The following is a 21,367-nucleotide window of genomic DNA, read 5'->3' on the forward strand; positions in this document are numbered from 1 at the left end:
ATAATAGTAATATTAACACAGTAATATTACTGTGTTAACAACAATGTTACTGTCGGAGACAGTAATATTCTAATTCAACACAATAATATATTGTGTTAACAATAGTATAATTATATGAAACTGTAATAATTTAATTCAACACAACAATATTATTGTTAACACATTAATATTATTCTTAACACGGTAATATTACACTGTTATACAATAATGTGGCAGTCAATGCAGATCCAACAGTTGGAAAAAATGCAGTTTTTGGGGGGGAAAAAGTTAACGACAAAGAATGGCATTGAAAATGACGGTGACAAGAAAAACATTGAAAAGGAAAATTTGAAGGAAAAAAATAAAAGTCAACCCCAGAATCCGGCGGTCAACCACGAAAACCGTCGGTCAACAACGACGACAGTCAAAATTGGTAAATTAGTAAAATTGAAGTTAAATCATGGTTAAAATCATTAAATTGGAGATAAATTAGGGTTTAAAAGTGTTAGGAATAATTTTGATATATACGAGAAAGTTTTCTTTAGTAGCAAATAAATGTTGGATGGGTGGATATATTTTCCCAAATAAAAAAGTAGGATGTCCATTTTTAAGAACGGTGTTATTTTCACCTTCAAAATTTCTACTCCACCACCCTTTCTTATCCGCTTAATTCTCATATACTCTAACTTATTTTCCTTGATAAAAGTTTTTTTTTTTTTTTTGCAATGAAAGCTTTATTAGAAGATAATTAAAATTCCATACCATATGACCTGCAGATTATATAACTTGTGGTAATGCAACATAACAATTTCATCCAAATTTGCACAACAAAATTGTGAAATTCAAAATTTTATATAGTTAGCCGACAGTAGATCCTTCCTAAAATTAAACCTCAAGGGGTAAAACAAGATTATAATAATCGTCCAGTCTGAATCAATTTCTAGGCGGATTAAGCTGAATGAAATGTAATCCATTTTTCACATTTTAATCAATCGAAAACAACAATATAAAAAATATATTTTTTGTATTTTTTGTTATTTAGTTTCTACAAGGCGCTCTTAATTTATTTATTCGATAACGTGAATTCCTACTCTTTTTAACTTTAAGATGTTTTTCTCTAACTATGGTATTGTTCACTTAAGGTGGAGAGAAAGTGGGATTTTATCGTGAAGATTCTATTGGATAATGGTGGAGTTTCTTTTGCGAATATTTTAATTAGTTTGGTGGTGGTTAGTTATTTCATTCGTACAAAATGTGTGAAAGAGAAAGAAATAGATAAAATAAGAAAAATATTTAATTTAGTGGTGAAATAAAATATTTTAAAGAGTGAAAGAAAATATATTTTACTCTATTCTTTATTTCTCTCATTATTTTGCCAAAGAATACCATTATCTTAGAGAATACTCCATTTTTAAGATAGAATATTCCGTTAGATGTTAACAAACTGTTAGGGTAAGGATCACATAGTGACACTTCTAGGAGATGAGGGATGATATTTATGCATTTTAAATGTGAGGGACTAAATTGAGACTAAACATATATTTGAGGGACTGTAAAAGAGATTTGGCGGTAAAACTAAATTGTAGAAATCAAATCTAAAGACCCTTGTGTTGAACATTTGATCATCAAATGGCAAACTATGTAATCCAGTGCACAAACTTTAGAGAAGACAAAGTATTTACAGTTAAACCTCTATAAATTAATATAATCGTGACTAGCTAAATTTTATTAAGTCAGCGAAATATTAAATTATGGAACTAATAAATTAGTAGATTTTTACTGAGTCGGAACCGAAAAAAAAATTATTATTTAAGTGAGGTTATTAATTTATCAACTATTATTTTACCGAGGTTTTACTGTAGTTCAGTTCTACCTATACATATCCCAACATAAATTTCTACTAAATCTATAAACACCAATCACCAAAACATTATTCCCAAAAAAACGCACTCAAACACACGTCAATTTAGTCGCCATTATCGTAATCATATCACCATTTTTTTTTTGCTCTAACGAGAACCTTCAGATCAATATTTCTTGCCAAACATGATAACCTGCAATTTGTCATAGCCAGCAAGTACACCGGCACCTGCGACGGCTCTTAAGATATTTGCTCCAGCGCCCTTAAATAGCGACTTAGTTCCTTCTTTCTTAATGATTTGTGAAAATGCGTCGATCGAGCTCTTATATTTGACTGCTTCGCCTGAAGTCATCATCATTCTTCTACGAACCGTGTCGATTGGATAAGAAACCAATCCAGCACCGATAGTTATACCCCATCCCAGCATAAAACTAGCCAAGAAACTATCCTGCAAATATCAAATATAACACACTTCTGCATGAATTATAACATATCATTTTAATTTAAAATAAAAAAGTCGACATTGTTAACCGACAATCCAATGTCGGTGAATAGCGTCAAAAACAGTATAAGAAAAAAGTCAATGCCGAAAAAAAGTTCAAAAAAATCAATGACGATCATAGGTCAGCAATAATGGTGGTACAAATTGGGGTCGTTGGTCAAAATTGATTAAATGATTAAATTGGGGTTAAATTAGGGTTGAATAAAAATTAGGGGTTTTTAGAATATTTAAAAGAATACAGGGGTCTGAGTGCAATTTTCTCAATGAAAAATCTCAAAATCAGCCATAATTCAACAATTGACCCTTACTTCTTGACGGTCAAACAAAAGGAGGGACTCGATGTGTTAAAATGTGACAACATTATTGTGTATTTTGTTGGCAGCGGTAAATAGGAGACCAAAAGTGAAAAACGTACAAATTTGAGGGTCCGAAATTGTAATTATCCCGCTAAAAGAACTACCCATGTTATTTTATTGGCAAAAAACCCCTATGATTCATTTTTTTTAACTAATTAAATCGTAGGAGTGTTTTTGCAATAAAATAACATGGGGCGGTTTTTTAACAATTTAATATAACACAGGGGTACTAATTAATTGCAATCAACTCCTAAAACAAATCCATCGTTGGGGGGTTTTGGCTAATATTTATAACACGAGGAGGTTTTCAACAGTTCGGTATAATACAGGGGTACTAAATGCAATAAACTCTTATAACATATAACCTTAATTTTTTGACATAGTTTGAACACATAAGTAAAAATAACATAAGGTCAGAATTACCAACCTCAAGTGTACCAATTAGGACGACGGGTTTGAGGGAATCGTACATTCCGAAATAAAGGCCGCGGTAGACTATAATTCCAACGACAGAAATGTTAAATCCACGGTAAAGTCCAGCAATACCATCGGATTTAATTGTTTTTCGATAAACATCGATTAAGCCGTTAAATTGCCTTTCACCGCCCTTTTTTGCAGCCTTGGAATCATTCGCCAAACGGGTTCGAGCATAGTCGATCGAGTAAACAAATAGTTGAGACGAAGCACCAGCGGCACTACCAGATGCTAAATTTCCGGCAAACCACTTCCAATATCCGTCTCTGTCTTTCTTGAAGTTAAAAAGTCTCTTGAAGTAATCTTTGAAAGCAAAGTTGAAAGCCTGCAAACAAACACTCACAATATATCACTTTTCGTCACTTGGGCACCACTAGATCATGAGAAGATGCTGCACTGAAAAAATCTTGATCATTTTTAGCTAGGGGTGGAAATTGGAACGGAATTTCCGATTTCAGTCGATTCTGATCCGAATTTTCTCGACTTTGTAAGAAAAAAAATCATTCCGAATTCCGAAAGTTCAATTTTTTTTTTTTCTGATTTATTTGAACGGAATTGGAATATATATGAGATTCCGATTTCTGGTCCTATTTTAGTTTTCGAAAATTACACTTATAATATCAATACTATACTGCATTTTATATTTTACGTAACTAAGAAAGATCAAATTTTCCGAGGTTCCGATTTCCGATACGATTTTAATTTCCGAAATTACACTTATAATATCAATATTATAATGCATTTTATATTTTACTTAACTAAAAAAGATGGAATTATCCGAGATTCCGATTTCCGATCCGATTCTAATTTATGAAATTGGACTTATAATATCAATTTTACAATGCATCTTATATATTAGGTGACTAAAAATTTCAAATCCCATCAATTCCAACCCAAATTTTCCAATTTTGGAACGAGTTTCTTCAATCCAATCTCCGAATTCCGATTTCAGATTTTTCTTTTTTTTTATAATGTAATTGGAAATAGTTTTTCACTTTCGAGAAAAATAGCCTTTTTTTTTCCGAAAGTGCTAATTCCGATCACATCCGTCTGATTTCCACCCCTAGCTTTAAGACGGAGGAATTTATTAAGATTATATCGTATTCAGCAAGAAAAACATAATAAAACGAGACCGAATATTACCTGAGTAGGGAAATATCTGATAACATTTACAGTGTTGCTTCTCCACAAAGAAAGCACACCTTCATCCTTAACAGTTCTTGCAAAGCAGTCGGAAATTCCCTTGTACGGTTCAGACAACCGACGAGCTCTGATCAACTCGTCTTGGTTTTGGATCAACAGTTTGACTCGCTCGATCGGAGCAGCCGCAGTCTTTGATACTGCACCGGAAACCCCTCCCATTAGAAAATCCACCATAAAACCCGAAAACCCGTTTTCTTTTTCGGCCGGTGCTTGTATAAGGAAACGGGAAATCGGTTCCATGCCGGTTCCTCTGAATGATGGCGATGGAATATTCCGCAATCCTCCGTTGACATATCTAGAGTTTGTGTGAGGAGAAATACGAGAAAAAAGATTGGATTGACGACGAATCATCGTTTCGTATGTAGACAGATGCTGCACATTGTCTTTCATGTTTTCCGTCAATTCAGCGACCTGCGGATATTAATAAACTTGAAGATACGTACGAATACAACCAATAACAGAGTATTTTTGTCGCAACAATACTCAGCGTTTTATTAACAATGCAAACGTAAAAAGTCCGAATCTACCGAGAATTCAAAGAACCCCTAATTTATATCATGAGAATATCTGAATTTTGCCATCCTCTGTTTAGATGCATCAAACGTGTCAAGACAATCATACAAAACCAGGACAAAAGAAAATTAAAAAAAATGATGATGATTCCAATAAAATAAAACAATGAAATAAATAAATAAAATGGTAAATTACACATACACCCCTGAGATATGCTTAAATAACTTTAAGGTCCCTGTGGTATTGGTAATTAAAGCCACACCCCTAAAACAATTACGGGAGCCAAGATTTCATGTCTTGGGGACCGATATGCACTATATTTGTTTCTCGTAGGGCCGTTAATGCTAGCATAGACGAAAATCTATAAATCTTATATAAAATAATAAGGATTTAAGAAATGTTAGGATAGCTATGTCATACCCCCTAACTCTACGTTGTCTCCCCCATCGGCTAAAACTAATAGTTCGTTAGAACTCTAACAGAATAATTTATCTAATGTATTATTCCATTAGGGTGTTCCAGGGGTAATTGTAATTATCGATACTATAGGGACCTTAAAGTTATTTTAGCATACCTTAGGAGTGTAGGTGTAATTTACCCTAAATAAAATAGAAAACTGGAAAATTTAACTCGATCAACCATCCGTACCATTTAGAGAATCAAATATAGTAGTAAATAATTTCCAGCAATAAAATATGAAACTTCGGTAACAGAAGAATCTAACATATACGTCGAAAAATTAAGAAGAAAGAATCACCAATTTATAAACAAGATATCAAAAAAAGGAATAAATGAAAATTCATAGTAAAAATCAATACCTGAAAAAGTTGGGTAAAAGAGGAAGAAATTTCTTCAAAGTTGGCAATTCAAACAAGTAATTAGAGCTTCAATGATGATCTAGAAATGGAAAAGTCTTAGTTGCACAGTTAAATTATAGTGTAATTAGTTTGACAGGGACTGGGGGGTAAATAGCATAAAACCCCCTTGTATTATCACAATCTTGCACCAAATCCCCATGTGCTCTTTTTATTGCGTAAAACGCCCCATGTGTTTCATTTTTCCTTGCATGAAATCCCTATTTCTGTTAATAGTTAACATCGTTAACTACATAGGGGATTTTATGCAAGTTTTTTTTTTTTTTTAATATATGGGAATTTGGTGCATGGTTGTGCAACACATGTGTCAATGCAAAGTTAATTTATTCATTTAAAATTCAAATTATTTTCTTAAATTAAGTCGAATACATCTATTAATTTAAAATAAAAACTAAAACAATAATATCCGAGATGGAAGCTGGAACGAATTCTCAAATTATTTATGTTTTCACATATAAATAATCCAGAATAAATCATAAAAATATATACTAATTCTAATACAATAATTATATATTTTAAAAAATAAAAAAAATAAATTCATTAATAAATTATATAATATAAAAATTGATTTTTTTTTTTAAAAAGACATTAACCATACCTATTAAATATATATTTTTTATATTGTAACTGAATAAATGTGTTTTACTTAATTAAAGAAAATCATATGGCATTTAAATAATGACTTTAATTTTGTATAAATTCCCCTTATATTGTAAAAAATATGCACTAAAACTCTCCAAAAAATTGTATAAAATCCCCTCCATAGTTAACGGCGTTAGCTTTTTTTAAGTTTTGACATAAAAGGAAATTTGGTGCAAAATAAAATGAAACACAGGGGAGTTTTATGTAAGAAAAAAAAAACATACAAGGAAATATGGCCCAAATTTTCTTTAACACATGGATATTTTATGTTGTTTACCCATGACTAGGGCTTTGGTGATGAATTACATTTCATCAAATGGGACCCACCGTCCCTTTGCCATTAGTCAATTGCACGAGGGATTTGAGAAGCAGCCTTTGTTATATTTAAAATTTAAAATAGTTGGTGGTGTTGCAAATACACTTACTTATACAATAATTTATTACAGATATCCAGTCACTCGTGTGTTTTTAGCAATTAAAAATCCGCTCCCGTTTGATTAAGCTTATTTTAAAACGTTGATAAGTTCTTACGTAAGTTGCCCCATAAGTTGATAAGTTGTTATGTCTTATTTTTAGAATTATTTTTTAAAGTGTTTGGATAATGATCTTATAAGTTATTTTTACTCATTATAAGATCTTTAAAAAAATAATATTTTCTCTCCGACACTTCTTTTTTGAATCTTAAAAAAAAAATCAAACACTTTAGAAGAGCTTATAAGTTATTTTAAACATCTTATAAGCTGCTTAGTCAAACCCCTAACGAGGTCAAGCTCAAGTTTGTCGAATTAGAACGAGCTTTTATCGAGCCATTTTACTAGGCTAATAAACCGGCTAATTCTCATTTACACCCATTTAAACTAAAATAACTTGAAATTATTCAAAACAAAAGCTCTCTAAATGAAAAAAAATTACTCAAAAAAAAATGCGAAAAAATTTGAATTGTTAAGTCCTCTAATTTGATCTTTGAATCGTCAAGTTCTTTAATATGAACACAATGCAAGTTAATCTTTCTTTCTTTCTTTTCTTACATTCTTTTTCCTTTTTTTTTTTTTTGTAAATCAAGGTACTGTGTGTAAACATTATACTCTCGTATAATAAGCAATAACAGAGTATTTTTGTCGCAACAATAGTCAGCGTTTTATTAACAATGCAACGTAAAAAGTCCGAATCTACCGAGAATTCAAAGAACCCCTAATTTATATCATGAGAATATCTGAATTTTGCCATCCTCTGCTTAGATGCATCAAATGTCTGAAGACACTCATACAAAACCAGGACCAAAAAAAAATGATGATGATTCCAATAAAATAAAACAATGAAGTAGTTAACTTCATTCATTGTTTATGTGATCTTTATAATAAAATGATGATGATTCCAATAAATTTGCAAAAATTAAATAAATAAATAAAAGGGTAAATTACACCTACACCCCTGAAATATGCTAAAATAACTTTAAGGTCCCTGTAGTATTGGTAATTACAGCCACAACCCTGAAACAATTACCGTAGCCAAGGCGGTGCGCAGTTTCCAAGGCTGCCAGATCGCGATCCAAGAATCCCAGATCGCGATCTGGGCACAGAATTCGAGACAAGATATTTTTCTTTGATTTCCTACTATAAATAGAAGGTCTCTTCTTCATTTTTAAATATCTCGACCAATTCTCGACCAACTCTCGATTATCTCTCGACTTCTTCTTCGGTTTTCTCTTCGGTTCTCGCCAGTTCTTCGCGGGAAGCTTCGACGAGGGTTTCGACTCGGGTTTTTCATAAGCTTTTCTTTACGTTTAGTTTATAATTTCTCGTGTTCTTCATTTTGATGCTATGTTTGTAATGAACTGAGCATTTTCTTTTAGGGAAATGAAACCTTGTATATATTGATTTTGATTTCCAGATCTGTGATCTATTTGTCGTTCTTTGATTATGTTTATGTTTTCCTGTATTAAATGCTTTCGATTGTTTGGCCAACAGTTGAACTGATTCTAAATGGGGATGAACTCGAGAGAGGATTTTTCGTTTGATTTTAGGAAAACATAGCTCGGGTTGTGGAAACGGAGACGTGATGCACCTCGGGTAGCCTTTAAGGATTTGACCTAAATGCTCTCTTAATATCAGGTTCTGAACGGAGACGTCGGACCTGTGGGTAGACTCTAACTACAATTAAATAAGATTAGTCAAGATAAAATTAAATAATCTAATGAAACCCAATTATTTTATTGGAGCTTGCAACGTCCAATAAAAAAAAAAACTCATTAGAAGGCAAAGATAAGTCAGGATTATATAATTTTGGCGGGTCGACCCGACAATTTATTGAGATACCAAACATCAAATTAAATCCAACTATTTAGTTAATCATGACTTATCATGACAACAAAACGGAGCATAAGTCAATGAAATCAACTGAACTCAAGAATCTAACATACACGTCGAAGTATTCAGAAGAAAAAGTCACCAATTTGTAAACAAGATATCTAAAAGGGAATAAATGAAAATTCATAGTAAAAATCAATACCTGAGAAAGTTGGGTAAAAGAGGAAGAAATTTCTTTAAAGTTGGCAATTCCAACAAGTAATTAGGGCTTGAATAATGATCTAGAAATGGAAAAGTCTGAGTTGAACAGTTAACTAGAGTGTAATTAGTTTGACAAAGACTGGGGGCTTTTGGTGATGAATTACATTTCATCAAATTAAATGGGACTAGGGTGTAGTAAATCGAATCAATCGAATAAAATTCCGTTTTCATTAAATGAAATTAGCCCTTTTGGAAAAATTCCGAGTTTTTTCAAAAGTTACAAACTAATTCGAATTAAGCTCCAAAATTTTGAAAATAAGAATTTTGGAATTGCAATGAAAAAAGTTGTTCTAGAATTGGTAAATTGTGGATCATAATTGACAGAATTGGCAAATTTCCATTTTTTTTGTCATCTAAAACATAAAATACGTAATAGTATTGGTATTTAAGTGTAATATTCTGGAAAAATCAGGATTTTCGGAATCTCGTATATATTCCAGTTATAAGATAATTTCGAATATATATCGGTGAAAATTGAAAATTTTGTTCTAATTTCCACCCCTAAATGGAACCATCCTTTGCCATTAGTCAATTGCAGGAGGGATTTGTGAGGCAGCCTTTGTTAAATAATAAAATAGTTGGTGGTGTTGTAAATAGTAAATACACTTAATATGTAATTATATACTCTATTTGTTCCATAATTACTTTCTTCTTTTTAAAATATGTGTCATTTTAGATTTTCAATATTGCATTAAATGTATGTTTTATATTTAACCTTATTAATTTAACTTTAAGCATATTTTCTCTTATGAATCATTAAATGATGGGTAAATTACAACCACCCCTGAGGTATGGTCAAATTACGAGAAAAAAAATTCTCGTGTTTTGATAATTACATTTACCCCGCAACTATAAATCTTCTTACACCTCCACCCTTATGGTGTAAAATTCAATATAATCATCTAGATTCCGGGGAATGTGATCTAATTTGTACTCATTTTATGTAAAAATACACTTTCTCATGCACCACAATTTGATATATACAAGTAAAAAAACACATCTGATGATCATCTTGCTTCAAAATGTAGAGCTCAAATGGAATAAAACGGGTAAAAAAAGGATAATATTGCATTAAATTTGAAACCGCAAGGGTGGACGAATAAAAAGATTTATAGTTGAGAGGTGGATGTAATTACCCAAATAGAAGAGGGGTTTTCGTAATTTGACCATACCTCAGGGGTGGTTGTAATTTATCCTTAAATGATTTATAGTTGTTTTAATCATTTTTATATATTTTTCTTAAAATCAAGTCACATTGAATTTCTTAATCCTAAAAAAAAAAAAAAACAAACAAACAAACAAACAAACTTATTTAGGAACGAATGGATTAATAATTTATTATAGACATACTACACTCAGTCACATGATGTCAAGCTGAAGTTCGTCGAATTGGAACGAGCTTTTATCATCTCAAAGTTGTTACTAGTGAAATTTAGTATTTAAACTAAAATAACTTAAAATTGTTCTAAACAAAAGCTATCTAAATGTGAAAATTTGAATTGTCAAAGTCCTCTAATTCAAACTTTGAATCGTCAAGTTCTTAATATGAACACAATGCGAGTTAATATTTCTTTCTTTATTTTCTTACCATTTATTTTTTTTTTCTTTTTTTAAATCAAGGTACTGCGGGTAAACCTTATACTCTCGTATAATAAACACTAGGTATAGAGGTGAAAGTCGGATGAATCGGATATGAATTAGTCTTTCCAGAAAATTTCCAAAAAAAATCGGAAGTACAAAATTAATTCCAATTCCATTTCCAATTCCAAAATTTTCGTAATCAGCAAATTCATTTCAATTCCAAAAGGCCCTGAAATTTCGGAATTTCGAAAAAAATTCGGAAATCACATAAGTTTTGAAATTTCAAAACTTAGTGGAATTTTTCTGAAATTTTCATAATTTTCCAAAATAAGAATATCAACGTCGATAAATATAAAATTAAACTAATAACTATCAAATTTCAGTTCAACAAATTAAATAAAAATAAACCACATCATAATATCCATAAAATTTATAACAGCAATTCAATGTGTCAAAATCCTAAAAACAAAACTTAAATAAAAGGTAAAGAAACTAGGGTTTTACGTGACAGAAACATAGGTTTCTTTTAGGTGACATAGCATAAGAAATCCTTTGACGTGCCCATAAAGTATAAGTACAATTAAATCCTTAGTTTATTTTGAATAAGGTAGTCTATTTTGAATTTTTAGGTTGGGAAATGCGAAAACGGAAAATTTTTAGGGGGTAAAGTGCATTTTGTCCTAATTTTTATTTTTTGTCTTTTTCTTTACATTTCTTTTTTCTTATTTATATTGTTCATTTTTTTATTTAAAAAAATAGCTTCATTTTTATTTTGGATTTTTTTAATATTGATTTTTTTTAAATGTTTTTTTCAATTTCTTTTTTCAATTTTATTGGAAAAAGAAAATGTTATATTTAATTGTTTTTTTTTATTTCGATTAAGAAACAATCTTTTTTTTTGTTTTGTTTTTTTTTCAATTTTTTTTACCAAGTTATCAAATTGAAATTCGCTACATACTTGTCAAAATCCACCATAAATTTATCGAAATCCACTATGAAGTTAATGTGATTCAATATAAAATTAACGGAATTCACTATGAAGTTGATGTAATGAACTACATTTTTTCGTAGTCAACCACATTAAATGTAGATAAGCAACTCATCGGTACTAATAGAAAAAAATGTGCTAAGGAGAAAAACAAATAGTTTTAACAATTCTAACAAAACTACCACTATTACTATGTTTTATTTTCAAAAACTTTGCTGCCATCGCTCTGCCTGCTCAAAAGCCTAAAAAAATCAAGGGCAAATTACCAAAACTCCCCTGAGGTAAGCCTAAATAACGAAAATCCCCCCATGTTCTCGTAATTACGAAAACCCCCTTGAGGTATGCAGACGTCTTACAAATCGCTCTAACGGTGTTAGACTCGATAGAATCTTTTTTATTCTCCCGAATATTCCTCCGATAATACCAATTTTGCCCTTGTACACGAAATTACCCTTAGGGGGGTAACTGTAAGCATTTTATTTAATGAGGGGTCATTATGAATGTACAAAATACTTATTTTTCTTAAATTAAACCCAAATATAATCAATCATTATGAATGTACAATGTATTTTTATTGGATTAAAAAAAATCAATGAATGAGATTTCAAAATTTAATTATTTTTTATATATAAAATTAAATATTTTAAAATTCGAGAAATACAACCATGCATCATTCACGCTAAAAGCATAAATCCGTATGAATACTCCTCTGGATAAATAAAATAAATTAAAATATATAAATAAAAAAATATATAAGTGTCTGCAAAATACTTATTTTTCTTAAATTAAACCCAAATATAATCAATCATTATGAATGTACAATGTATTTTTATTGGATTAAAAAAATCAATGAATGAGATTTAAAAATTTAATTATTTTTTATATATAAAATTAAATATTTTACAATTCGAGAAATACAACCATGCATCATTCAAGCTAAAAGCATAAATCCGTATGAATACTCCTCTGGATAAATAAAATCAATTAAAATATATAAATAAAAAAAATAAAAAATTATAATATCAAATTATCAATACAAATTACAAAGTAATAAATAAATTTATAAAAGCAATAAATCATCAACTGAAAGGGATGTCAGGGGGGATTTTCGTTATTTAGGCTTACCTCAGGGGGGTTTTGGTAATTTGCCCTTTATTTTTTACATATTTAACAGAAGGATATAATAGACATTTCACGTTTTCGGTTAAAAAAATTCGGTCAACCGTTAGTCAAGGGGGGTTTTCGTAATTACGAGAACATGGGGGGGATTTTCGTTATTTAGGCTTACCTCAGGGGGGTTTTGTTAATTTGCCCAAAAAATCAATAATGTTCCAATTTAATTCATTCACAAAAAAAAATTCCATATTGAAAATGAAAATCTCGTAATTCATTGCAAAAAAAAAATCTCTTTTCAAATAGAAAATCCACTCAAATTATATCGAATCCACTAAAAATTTAAGCGCCAGTGTCAAACGTCAATTTTTTTTTTAGATGACCCTTTTGTGCCTTCATTTTCCTTTCCATTTTTGCACATGACCCCCTTAAAGTTTAACAAACGCGGTTAAATTTGACGAAAAAACTAACGGAAGCTACCCTATAAACCACAAGGGGGTTATATGTTGATATTACGAGGATAAGGGGGTCATCCAACAGCTTGTAACCACAAGGGGGGTTACGTGCTATTTACCCTTTTATCATTATCCACTATAAAATAGACTTGATATACTATAAAAACAATGAAAATAATTGAACCCCTCAAGTGTCACCAAATCAATCTCAACATGAAAATTTTTAAACTCAAAATGTCTCAATACCCACAATTGGTTTACTCTCTAGATTTTCAATACATGTTTAGACATTTTAGAGGGCAAAAAACAATTATAGTTAGTGTTGTACCATCTCCATCAGTTGTCGTACCTCACTAAAGAGTTTAAGATCCAATCAAAATACACAAATGGAGAATTCAAACTTCACAACAAAATTTAGCAAGAATGATGAACAAGAATGCAACCACAAAACATCGTGATTAGGATCATAAAACACATAAAAAAAACAAGTCGGCTATCAGGTCATTCCTTATGAAATCCACCAAAAGTCTATCAAAGAAAAGAGGAAGGGTGTGGTCGTCCGGCTGTGCGGCGTGGGTGTGGGTGGGGGCGTGAGTTGTGGAAAGAAGGGAGAATTAGAGAAACTTGAGAAGAGATGGCTATTAGTTAAGTTAAAAAATGAGAAATGATATTGTGGGAACATTGTGTCATTTATGGTTGATTAGAAATGTTATGGATTTAACTTAAAATGAGAAAGAATATTTGGACCCATCGTAATTGTACAATACATATTTGGACCCTTCCATGATTAGGCTAATAGTTAGCTACTCATCGACAAATAGAAACCATAAACGAATAGGGTTTTATCTATCCTACACCCGGTGAAGGTTACACCGGGTGATTTTTTACCGTTGATCTACACACACCAATGTGGGTGTGTGTGTGTTTGTGTGTATATTAATAGTAAAGATCTACCCGGTGTATTTCACCCGGTGTAGGATCTCAAAAGCCAACGAATAGGAAAGGCTTATAAGACCATTGAAGATAATAATACCCCCTCAAATTTTAATATACTCTAATCTTATATCTCATACCCTAATTTGATTTCAATTTCATCACTTGACCAAATTTAACCAATGAACCCAATTTGGGCCGTACGTGGTCGTCTTTGATCAGTTGTTCTTTTCTTTTCTTTTCTTTCTTTTTTCTTTGATTTTAGATTTTTTTTCTGATTATTGTGTTTCCCGATCAATACAGTAAAAATAGTTAGTAATATTATTGTGTTGACAAAATTAATATTACTTGTGATATAGTAATATTATTGAGTAACATAGTAATATTGCCGTTTTGATCGTTGGTCAACAGCGGAAAAATAATTTCAAAAAGATTGGTTTTTTTAAATGAATTCTTTTTAAAGTCAACGCCGTCGGTCAAGGGCGGTGGTTGTCAAAATCGGGGTCAAAATTGGCGAATTATGGTTGAATTGTGATTTCAATCATGAATTGAGTATACTTAAGTGATTGGGGTAATTTTGCCATAAATATTACATTTGTCTTTGTTAGTAATACAATTAAAGGAGTGCATTTATTTGCGAAAGAGAACAAATACATGAACCTAATATTTTCATAGAAAAGGTATATGTGGAATTTTTGTGTGAGAAAAAATAATTGTGTCAAGTAATCAATCAGTGACTTTTAGTTTTATTTTTATTTTGTGCATTCAAAATTAGGTGAATGGTGAAGAAAAATAATGTTTTGATTTGATATTTTGCATCCAAACTAAATACCAGTTAACATATTAAATTGCCTCATTAATTTTAAAAATTCAATATGAGGTACATTGTGAAATTTATTGTGTTTTAACGTCTCATTTGCTTGCCTGCATCAAATTATATTGAATTAGATGAGATTGAATTAATTTTTCACTAACTTTTTTTTTTTGAAGAAGAAATGGCAATTTTATTAGGTATACGGTGCCAAACTTGAAGGAAGGATAAACCCTTCAGTACAAGAAAAGTCATGAGATTTAGCAATAGCATTAGCTAGCTTGTTTCCTGTCCGTTTAACAAAAACAAATGAAACAAAATCTAAATTACGAGCGAGAGTTAAACACCCCTCAATGATAGCGCCAAATGGGGTCGATGAAGTGTCACCTCCTTGTAGAGCTTCGATAATTTGTAAGCAGTCACCTTCCACTATAACCGATCGCCAGCCCGATTCTGTAGCTTTCCTCAGAGCTTGTAGGGCAGCCCTAGCTTCTCCGAATATCGGTTTAGGCCGACCCGGAAACTTCTCCACACACCACCAAGTACAATTTCCCATCCAATCCCGAGCAACCATGGAAGTGGTATAGAAATCTCTGCCCACCGGAAACGCCGCGTCTATGTTAATCTTAATAGTACCTTGGCCAGGTGGTAACCAACTTGCTGGATGGCTCGAACGTTGGTTTGCTCGCTGTTTCGTGTTTGCTTCATGGTAAAGTGTCAAGTGCATTGTGCTCCAGGTAAGGATATCACCCGTCGCTCCATTATTTTCTCCGTGCATGTCGCGGTTCCGTGTATCCCAAGCTTTCCACATGACCGCCGCCGCTAGCCAAAGTTGTTCCTTCTGGAGCTTTAGATTGAGATCTTCAAACCAAGCCACAAAGTTGAGAGCAGGCCCGATGTTAACTCCAGCAAATGGGGGCTGCTGCCATACTACGTCCATTCCTCTACACTCAGTAAATACATGCAAGATAGTTTCAACTTTCCCACAAAGATGGCACAACGGAGATGCAGAGACTTTTCGTTTGTAAAGCTCTGATGCAGTCGGAAGAGAATTAAGGGCTGCTCTCCAGATAAATATGCGAATTTTCGGGGGAGTGTTCATTTTCCAGATTGTTCTCCATAGACTAGACTCTCCTCCGCTTGAAGCTTGACCCGCTTGATCATGATTCCCACCCACTTCCTCTAAACGAGCAAAAATTAGACGGTAGCATGAGTTGACCGAAAATCTCCCGTGTGGGGTAAAGTGCCATATCACTTTATCATTGACCTGGTGACCTCCTATCGGCACCGATAGGATTCTGTCCCTGTCAATTGGCCAGAAAATGGAATTAATAAGGGGAATATTCCAATTATTTGAGACTGGATCAATAATATCTGCCACCGTGTCGGGAAACGAAGTGTGAAACGGTCGTTTCGTAATTACTCGAAGACAATCATCATCGACCAACCACTGATCCGCCCAAAGTGATGTGGACTTACCGTCCCCAATCCTCATCCTGGTACCCAGTTTAAGGCAATTGCGAGCACCTAGGATACTTCGCCACGTTGCCGAGGGTCGGGAACCAATGCCTGCTGAGAAGAAATCTGTATTTGGAAAATATTTCGCCTTGAGAACTCGAGTCAACAGTAAGTTTGGTTCGGTAGTGATTCGCCACCCCTGCTTCGCGAGAAGAGCCAAATTAAAACATTTCATTTCCCGAAATCCAATGCCGCCTTCTGTCTTAGGAGAACACAATTTCCTCCACGAAACCCACGCCATGCCTTTACTCTTCCCATTCCCCCACCAGTATCTCCGAATAGCTAGCTCGATTTCCTTTAACAAACCACTTGGCAACAAAAAGCAACTCATAATGTAAGTCGGAATTGATTGTAATACCGACTTGATTAGAACCTCCTTTCCCGCTCTCGAAAGTTGCTTCTCTCCCCAACCTTTAATTCTTGTCCAAATGCGGTCCCTAAGATAGCCGAATATCTCTTTTTTGGTACGGCCCATGGAGCATGGCATTCCCAAATACTTGTCATGTCTATCTACCACCTTGAAACCGAGTCTGTTGTGAATTGATTCTTTGAGACCATGTGGTGTAGACGGGCTGAACACCATTGTTGATTTATCCAAATTAATCACTTGGCCAGACGTCCGGGCATATTTTTCTAGGATTCCCTTCAAGGTGCGAGCCTCCAATTCTGAAGCTTCACAGAAGAAAAGGGTGTCATCTGCGAAACAAAGATTGGAAATAGGTGGTGCCGTGGGGGCCACTCTAACTCCATGTAATTCACCATTTTCCACTGCTGTATTGACCATTGCAATTAATGCCTCCGTACAACAAATAAACAGATAGGGGGAGAGTGGATCGCCTTGACGAAGCCCTCTCGATGGTTGAACCGAGCCAAACTGTATTCCGTTAAATAGAAAAGCGTAAGACACAGAAGATATGCAAAGCATAATAAGCTCAATGAAGGACAAAGGTAAACCGAATTGGACAAGAATTTTTTTGAGAAATATCCATTCGATCCGATCATAAGCTTTACTAATATCTAATTTAATAGCCATATAATTCTTTCGGTTATTAGAGCTCAACTTAATAAAATGGTTTATCTCAAAAGCGACAAGGACATTGTCCGTGATAAGTCGTTTAGGGACGAAAGCTGATTGGGTAGGGGAGATCAAGTCATTCAACACCAATTTCAGTCTATTAGAAATCACTTTGGACCCAAATTTATATATAACATTGCAAAGACTTATGGGCCTATAATCGGTGATTTTCTCCGGAGTTTTCACCTTTGGAATCAAAACAATATAGGTGAAATTTAATAAAGACGGAAGGGTGTGTTTATTGAGAAACTCAAGAACACAAGAGGTAACATCAGCACCAAGAATGTGCCAGTATTTGGTGTAAAATAAGACAGGTAACCCATCTGGGCCAGGCGATTTAAGAGGGGCCATTTGTGCAATGGCCCGGTTTACCTCAACAGTTGTGAAAGGCTGGGAAAGCACCTGACGTGCGTCGTCGGAAATCCTTGGCTCAATGTGACTCATCACCTCATCTATCTCTTCCTCGTTGGGTTCATTGGTACGAAAAATCTCATGAAAGTAGTTCGAGATCACTTGTTCAATATCCTCCACTCTATCTTTCCAAACCCCCGAATTATCCTGAATTTTGTCCACCTTGTTCGTCCTATGTCGAATCGTCGCTTTGGCGTGGAAGAATTTAGTGTTGCGGTCCCCTTCTCTCATCCATTGCACCCTACTCCTTTGGCGCCAATACATCTCAGATTCCACATACAAGCGCTCCAACTAGGTTCGAAGGGAGAGAGTTTCGGCTCTGCTGGACTCTGATTGGGTTCCAATGTGCAGAGCGTGAACTCGTTTCTGAATCTCTTCAATTCGATGCTGTGGACTTCTCACTGTATTCTTACTCCACTCCATTAAAGCAAGTCGGCATCCATCGTTCTTCCTTAACACAGCTTCCATTGGATTTGACCCTGAGTTATCCGTCCACTGCTGGTTGATAATTGCCTCACAATCATCTCTTCTAATCCACATAGACTCAAAACGAAAGGGTTTTCGACCCCTACGATTATGCCGAGGTGGGAAAGTTTCGAACCTAAGCATAATCGGAATATGGTCTGAGCCTGAGAACTCCAAGTGCTGGACATGGGCATGGGGGAAGCGATTCAGCCATCTTGTGTCCGCACAAAATCGATCAAGTCGGCATCTGACCGTGAGAGGATGTTCTCTGTTGTTTGACCACGTAAATGGTGTACCCCTAAACCCGATGTCGGACAGATTGCATGATTCAAGTGCAATTCGGAAAGCTTCAATTTGACTTGGAGAGCGAGCGTTTCCACCAATCTTTTCCGAATTGGAGAGGATTTCGTTGAAATCGCCACCTACCACCCAAGGCAGCTCACTCTGATGTCGGAGATTACACATAAGTTCCCATGATTTATGCCGCTGATCCTTTTCTGGGAAACCATAAAAACCGGTGAATCTCCACCGATCGACCCCATCTTTAGAGAGAACTTCAACGTCAACATGATTATGTGAATAACTCGACAATGTAACTGTAACTTCTCTTCGCCATAACAATGCTAACCCACCTGACCTGCCATTTTTCTCAACGGCTATACCGAACAAATTCCATCGTCTCTTAAGTCGTTCAATAGTCTGTCGTGTAGATCTCGTCTCCGAGAGGAACACCAGATCGGGGTTATATTTTCGGAGAATATCTCCGAGAGTGTGAATTGTCAAAGGCACCCCGAGCCCTTGACAATTCCATATAAGGCAACTCATTGTCCTCGGCGGGACTGCGTCGCAGTCTCCGCCGTTGAAATAATATCTTCATCAACCAAGTTCAGCATCTGCCTCTTCCCGTGTCGATTATAATCCTGCCCCGATGTAGCCAACCGTTTGTTTCCCCGGCTCTTAACAGATTTCACTATTCTCTTGCGTGGTGTAGATTCAATTCTTCCCTCGGAATGTAGTTCGATCGTGGTGTTGAATAGATTTGTTTCCTCCACATCTTGTACCTGATTATTTTCCTTTCTTCCGTGGCGATCTAGTTGGAGTGAGTTGTTCACAGCTGGTGCAGAAAAGGCGAAGATGTTCACTCCTCTTTGGTTATTTGTGCTCGAGTTCTTGGGAGGATTCTGAATATTGGAGTTTAGTACATGCAGAGGAAGCCTCGAACTCTCCTCCTCCCTGAGATTGGAAGCTCGGAGCCAGGTACCATATGGTAGATTCTCACAAGGGTCCCTAAAGCTATCATCATATCTCGACGGGCATCTATTCTCGTTATGCCCAAGGCAACCGCATAGAAAGCAGAGGTTCGGAAGACGCTCATAGGTAAAATCCACCCATACTTTGCTCCCATCCATCTTATGCAGATACAGTCCTCGTTTAATGCTTTGGGAAACGTCAACCGCAACCTTAATTCGAATGAATTGCGCGAAACGGATCTGGTTTTGATTTAAAACCTCGAGCAAGATGCCAATCTTACCACCAATCTGAGCCAACACCTCAAGAGATCTATGATTCATCGGGAGATGGTGAAGACGAACCACAATAGGCATATGGTTGACGACCATAGTGGTTGGATCTGATTCACGGTCTAACTTCGAGAAGATGAGGGCGTTCTTATCCACTAACCACGGACAACCTTCGAGTGCGTGTTTCTGATCTAGATGGTGATTAAAAACAATCAGAAACTTGTTTTTACCAAGAGATTGGATCTCACATCCCTTAACAGGTTGAAGGAGGCGGATCACATTGGCCTTGATGGAGTGTGCTGACAGTTCCTTATCTGAGACAAGTCTCCCCACTAGGCTGAGCCCCCCGGTGAGATTTGTATTGACAGGTTGAATATTGCCAATCGTGATACCCTCCGCTTCGTCGGAAGTCAAGTGAAACTTATTCGCCAAAGTTTCTGTGATGTCTTCCATCGTCGTGAGAGAGAAAATATAGATGAGATGAGAGACGCAGAGTGAGGATCCTCCAACACCGCCGGTCTGATGCAGATCTGGAAAAAGGCAAAGAGGGAGATCGGGTTACGGTTATTATGAAAAATAGGTTAAAGAGAAAACCACAAAACAAGAAAACCCTAAAAAACCGAAATAATTATAGAGTAAAAATAAGAACAGTAATGCCACGATCAGATCGATAGGAATAAAACCGACGATTTGGAAATCTGTGTAAAATCTGAGATAAGATCTATAATTCAAATCGAAGGAGAACGAAAGAGCCTCTCATTGAGAGAGAAAAAAGCCTCTCTTATATTAAAGTATGTATTATTTTTTCTAATTTTCTAGCCTTATATGTGAACTGTCTAAAAGGTTATTATAATACATAATATTTGAAAATTGGTTTAAGGAAAAAACGATCTCTCTTTTTTTTTTCTCTTTTAGCAACCCCTAAGAAATTAATTTGGAGGAGGAGGGGTGCTACTAATTGATAGTGATATATAATTTATTTTATTTTTGAAATTGAATAGTTTGAACCGCAATCATGGTAACTCATATTCTCGTTTTAGTTCGTTTTTCTTTTAAAACACATACGCATGAAATGAAGTTTGGAAAACACATAGAAATGATGAAAATAAAGCAGTTGTTCCAATTTGAGGTTTATTTCTTCTATTTAGAAACAAATACATTCTAAGAATCATAAAGTAGCAATATATACTAATTCATACCGTGTAATATTTTTCTTCAACTAGTAGTCCCCCAACAAGCATATTCCAAAACAGATATCTTCAATTTCCTTACTTCTTTCTTCATTCTCATCGTCTCAAGCTTACTAAGGATCTTGTCTTATTCTGAACGGTTATATGATTTATCATTTGTACAAGCTACTGCAAGGTGGCTCGTCACCCAAGCATCATCTTTGTCGCATCCACATTCAACAAGCACAATTTCACCATATTTTATTTGACACGATGTTGCAGCAATTACGTGACAACATTTTTCTACCTTATTTGATACATTATTTGAATAATACCTTATCCACCAAGATATTATC

At 34.4% G+C, this 21,367-nt stretch overlaps 2 protein-coding genes across 4 annotated transcripts; both read right to left on the minus strand.

The window, feature by feature from the left end:
* Window positions 1-1,752: 1,752 nt before the first annotated feature.
* On the minus strand, window positions 1,753-8,831 carry LOC105952607 (ADP/ATP translocase 1, mitochondrial). Of its 3 annotated transcripts, none has more exons than XM_088811982.1 (5): window positions 8,771-8,831; window positions 5,537-5,589; window positions 4,316-4,786; window positions 3,126-3,497; window positions 1,753-2,288 (listed from the first exon to the last, which is right to left on the minus strand). In XM_088811982.1, the coding sequence occupies exons 2-5, from the start codon at window positions 5,537-5,539 to the stop codon at window positions 2,007-2,009; spliced, it is 1,128 nt and encodes a 375-aa protein (XP_088668108.1). In that variant the 5' UTR covers window positions 5,540-5,589; window positions 8,771-8,831; the 3' UTR covers window positions 1,753-2,006. The 3 variants fall into 3 exon arrangements, with proteins under 3 accessions (XP_088668108.1, XP_088668110.1, XP_088668109.1); XM_088811984.1 differs by lacking the exon at window positions 8,771-8,831 and having other exon boundaries at window positions 4,316-4,617; window positions 4,648-4,786; window positions 5,537-5,608; XM_088811983.1 differs by lacking the exons at window positions 5,537-5,589; window positions 8,771-8,831 and adding an exon at window positions 5,707-5,813.
* Window positions 8,832-18,148: 9,317 nt separating this feature from the next.
* On the minus strand, window positions 18,149-19,147 carry LOC148765685 (uncharacterized). Its single transcript, XM_088812299.1, has one exon. The coding sequence runs from the start codon at window positions 19,145-19,147 to the stop codon at window positions 18,149-18,151; it is 999 nt and encodes a 332-aa protein (XP_088668425.1).
* Window positions 19,148-21,367: the final 2,220 nt, after the last annotated feature.

This window comes from Erythranthe guttata, chromosome 13, assembly GCF_056151865.1.
Source record: "Erythranthe guttata isolate IM_541 chromosome 13, IM_541, whole genome shotgun sequence".
Classification (NCBI taxonomy): domain Eukaryota; kingdom Viridiplantae; phylum Streptophyta; class Magnoliopsida; order Lamiales; family Phrymaceae; genus Erythranthe; species Erythranthe guttata.

What these genes read in the sequence shown, in the direction of transcription:
- LOC105952607 (XM_088811982.1), bottom strand. An exon ending in TCAGATATTTCCCTACTCAG is followed by an intron (nt 3,498 to 4,315) that starts GTAATATTCGGT and finishes GTTTGTTTGCAG; the next exon opens with GCTTTCAACTTTGCTTTCAA. An exon ending in TCCTAATTGGTACACTTGAG is followed by an intron (nt 2,289 to 3,125) that starts GTTGGTAATTCT and finishes TGATATTTGCAG; the next exon opens with GATAGTTTCTTGGCTAGTTT.
- LOC148765685 (XM_088812299.1), bottom strand. Translation starts at nt 19,147, where the DNA reads ATGAGTTGCCTTATATGGAATTGTCAAGGGCTCGGGGTGCCTTTGACA.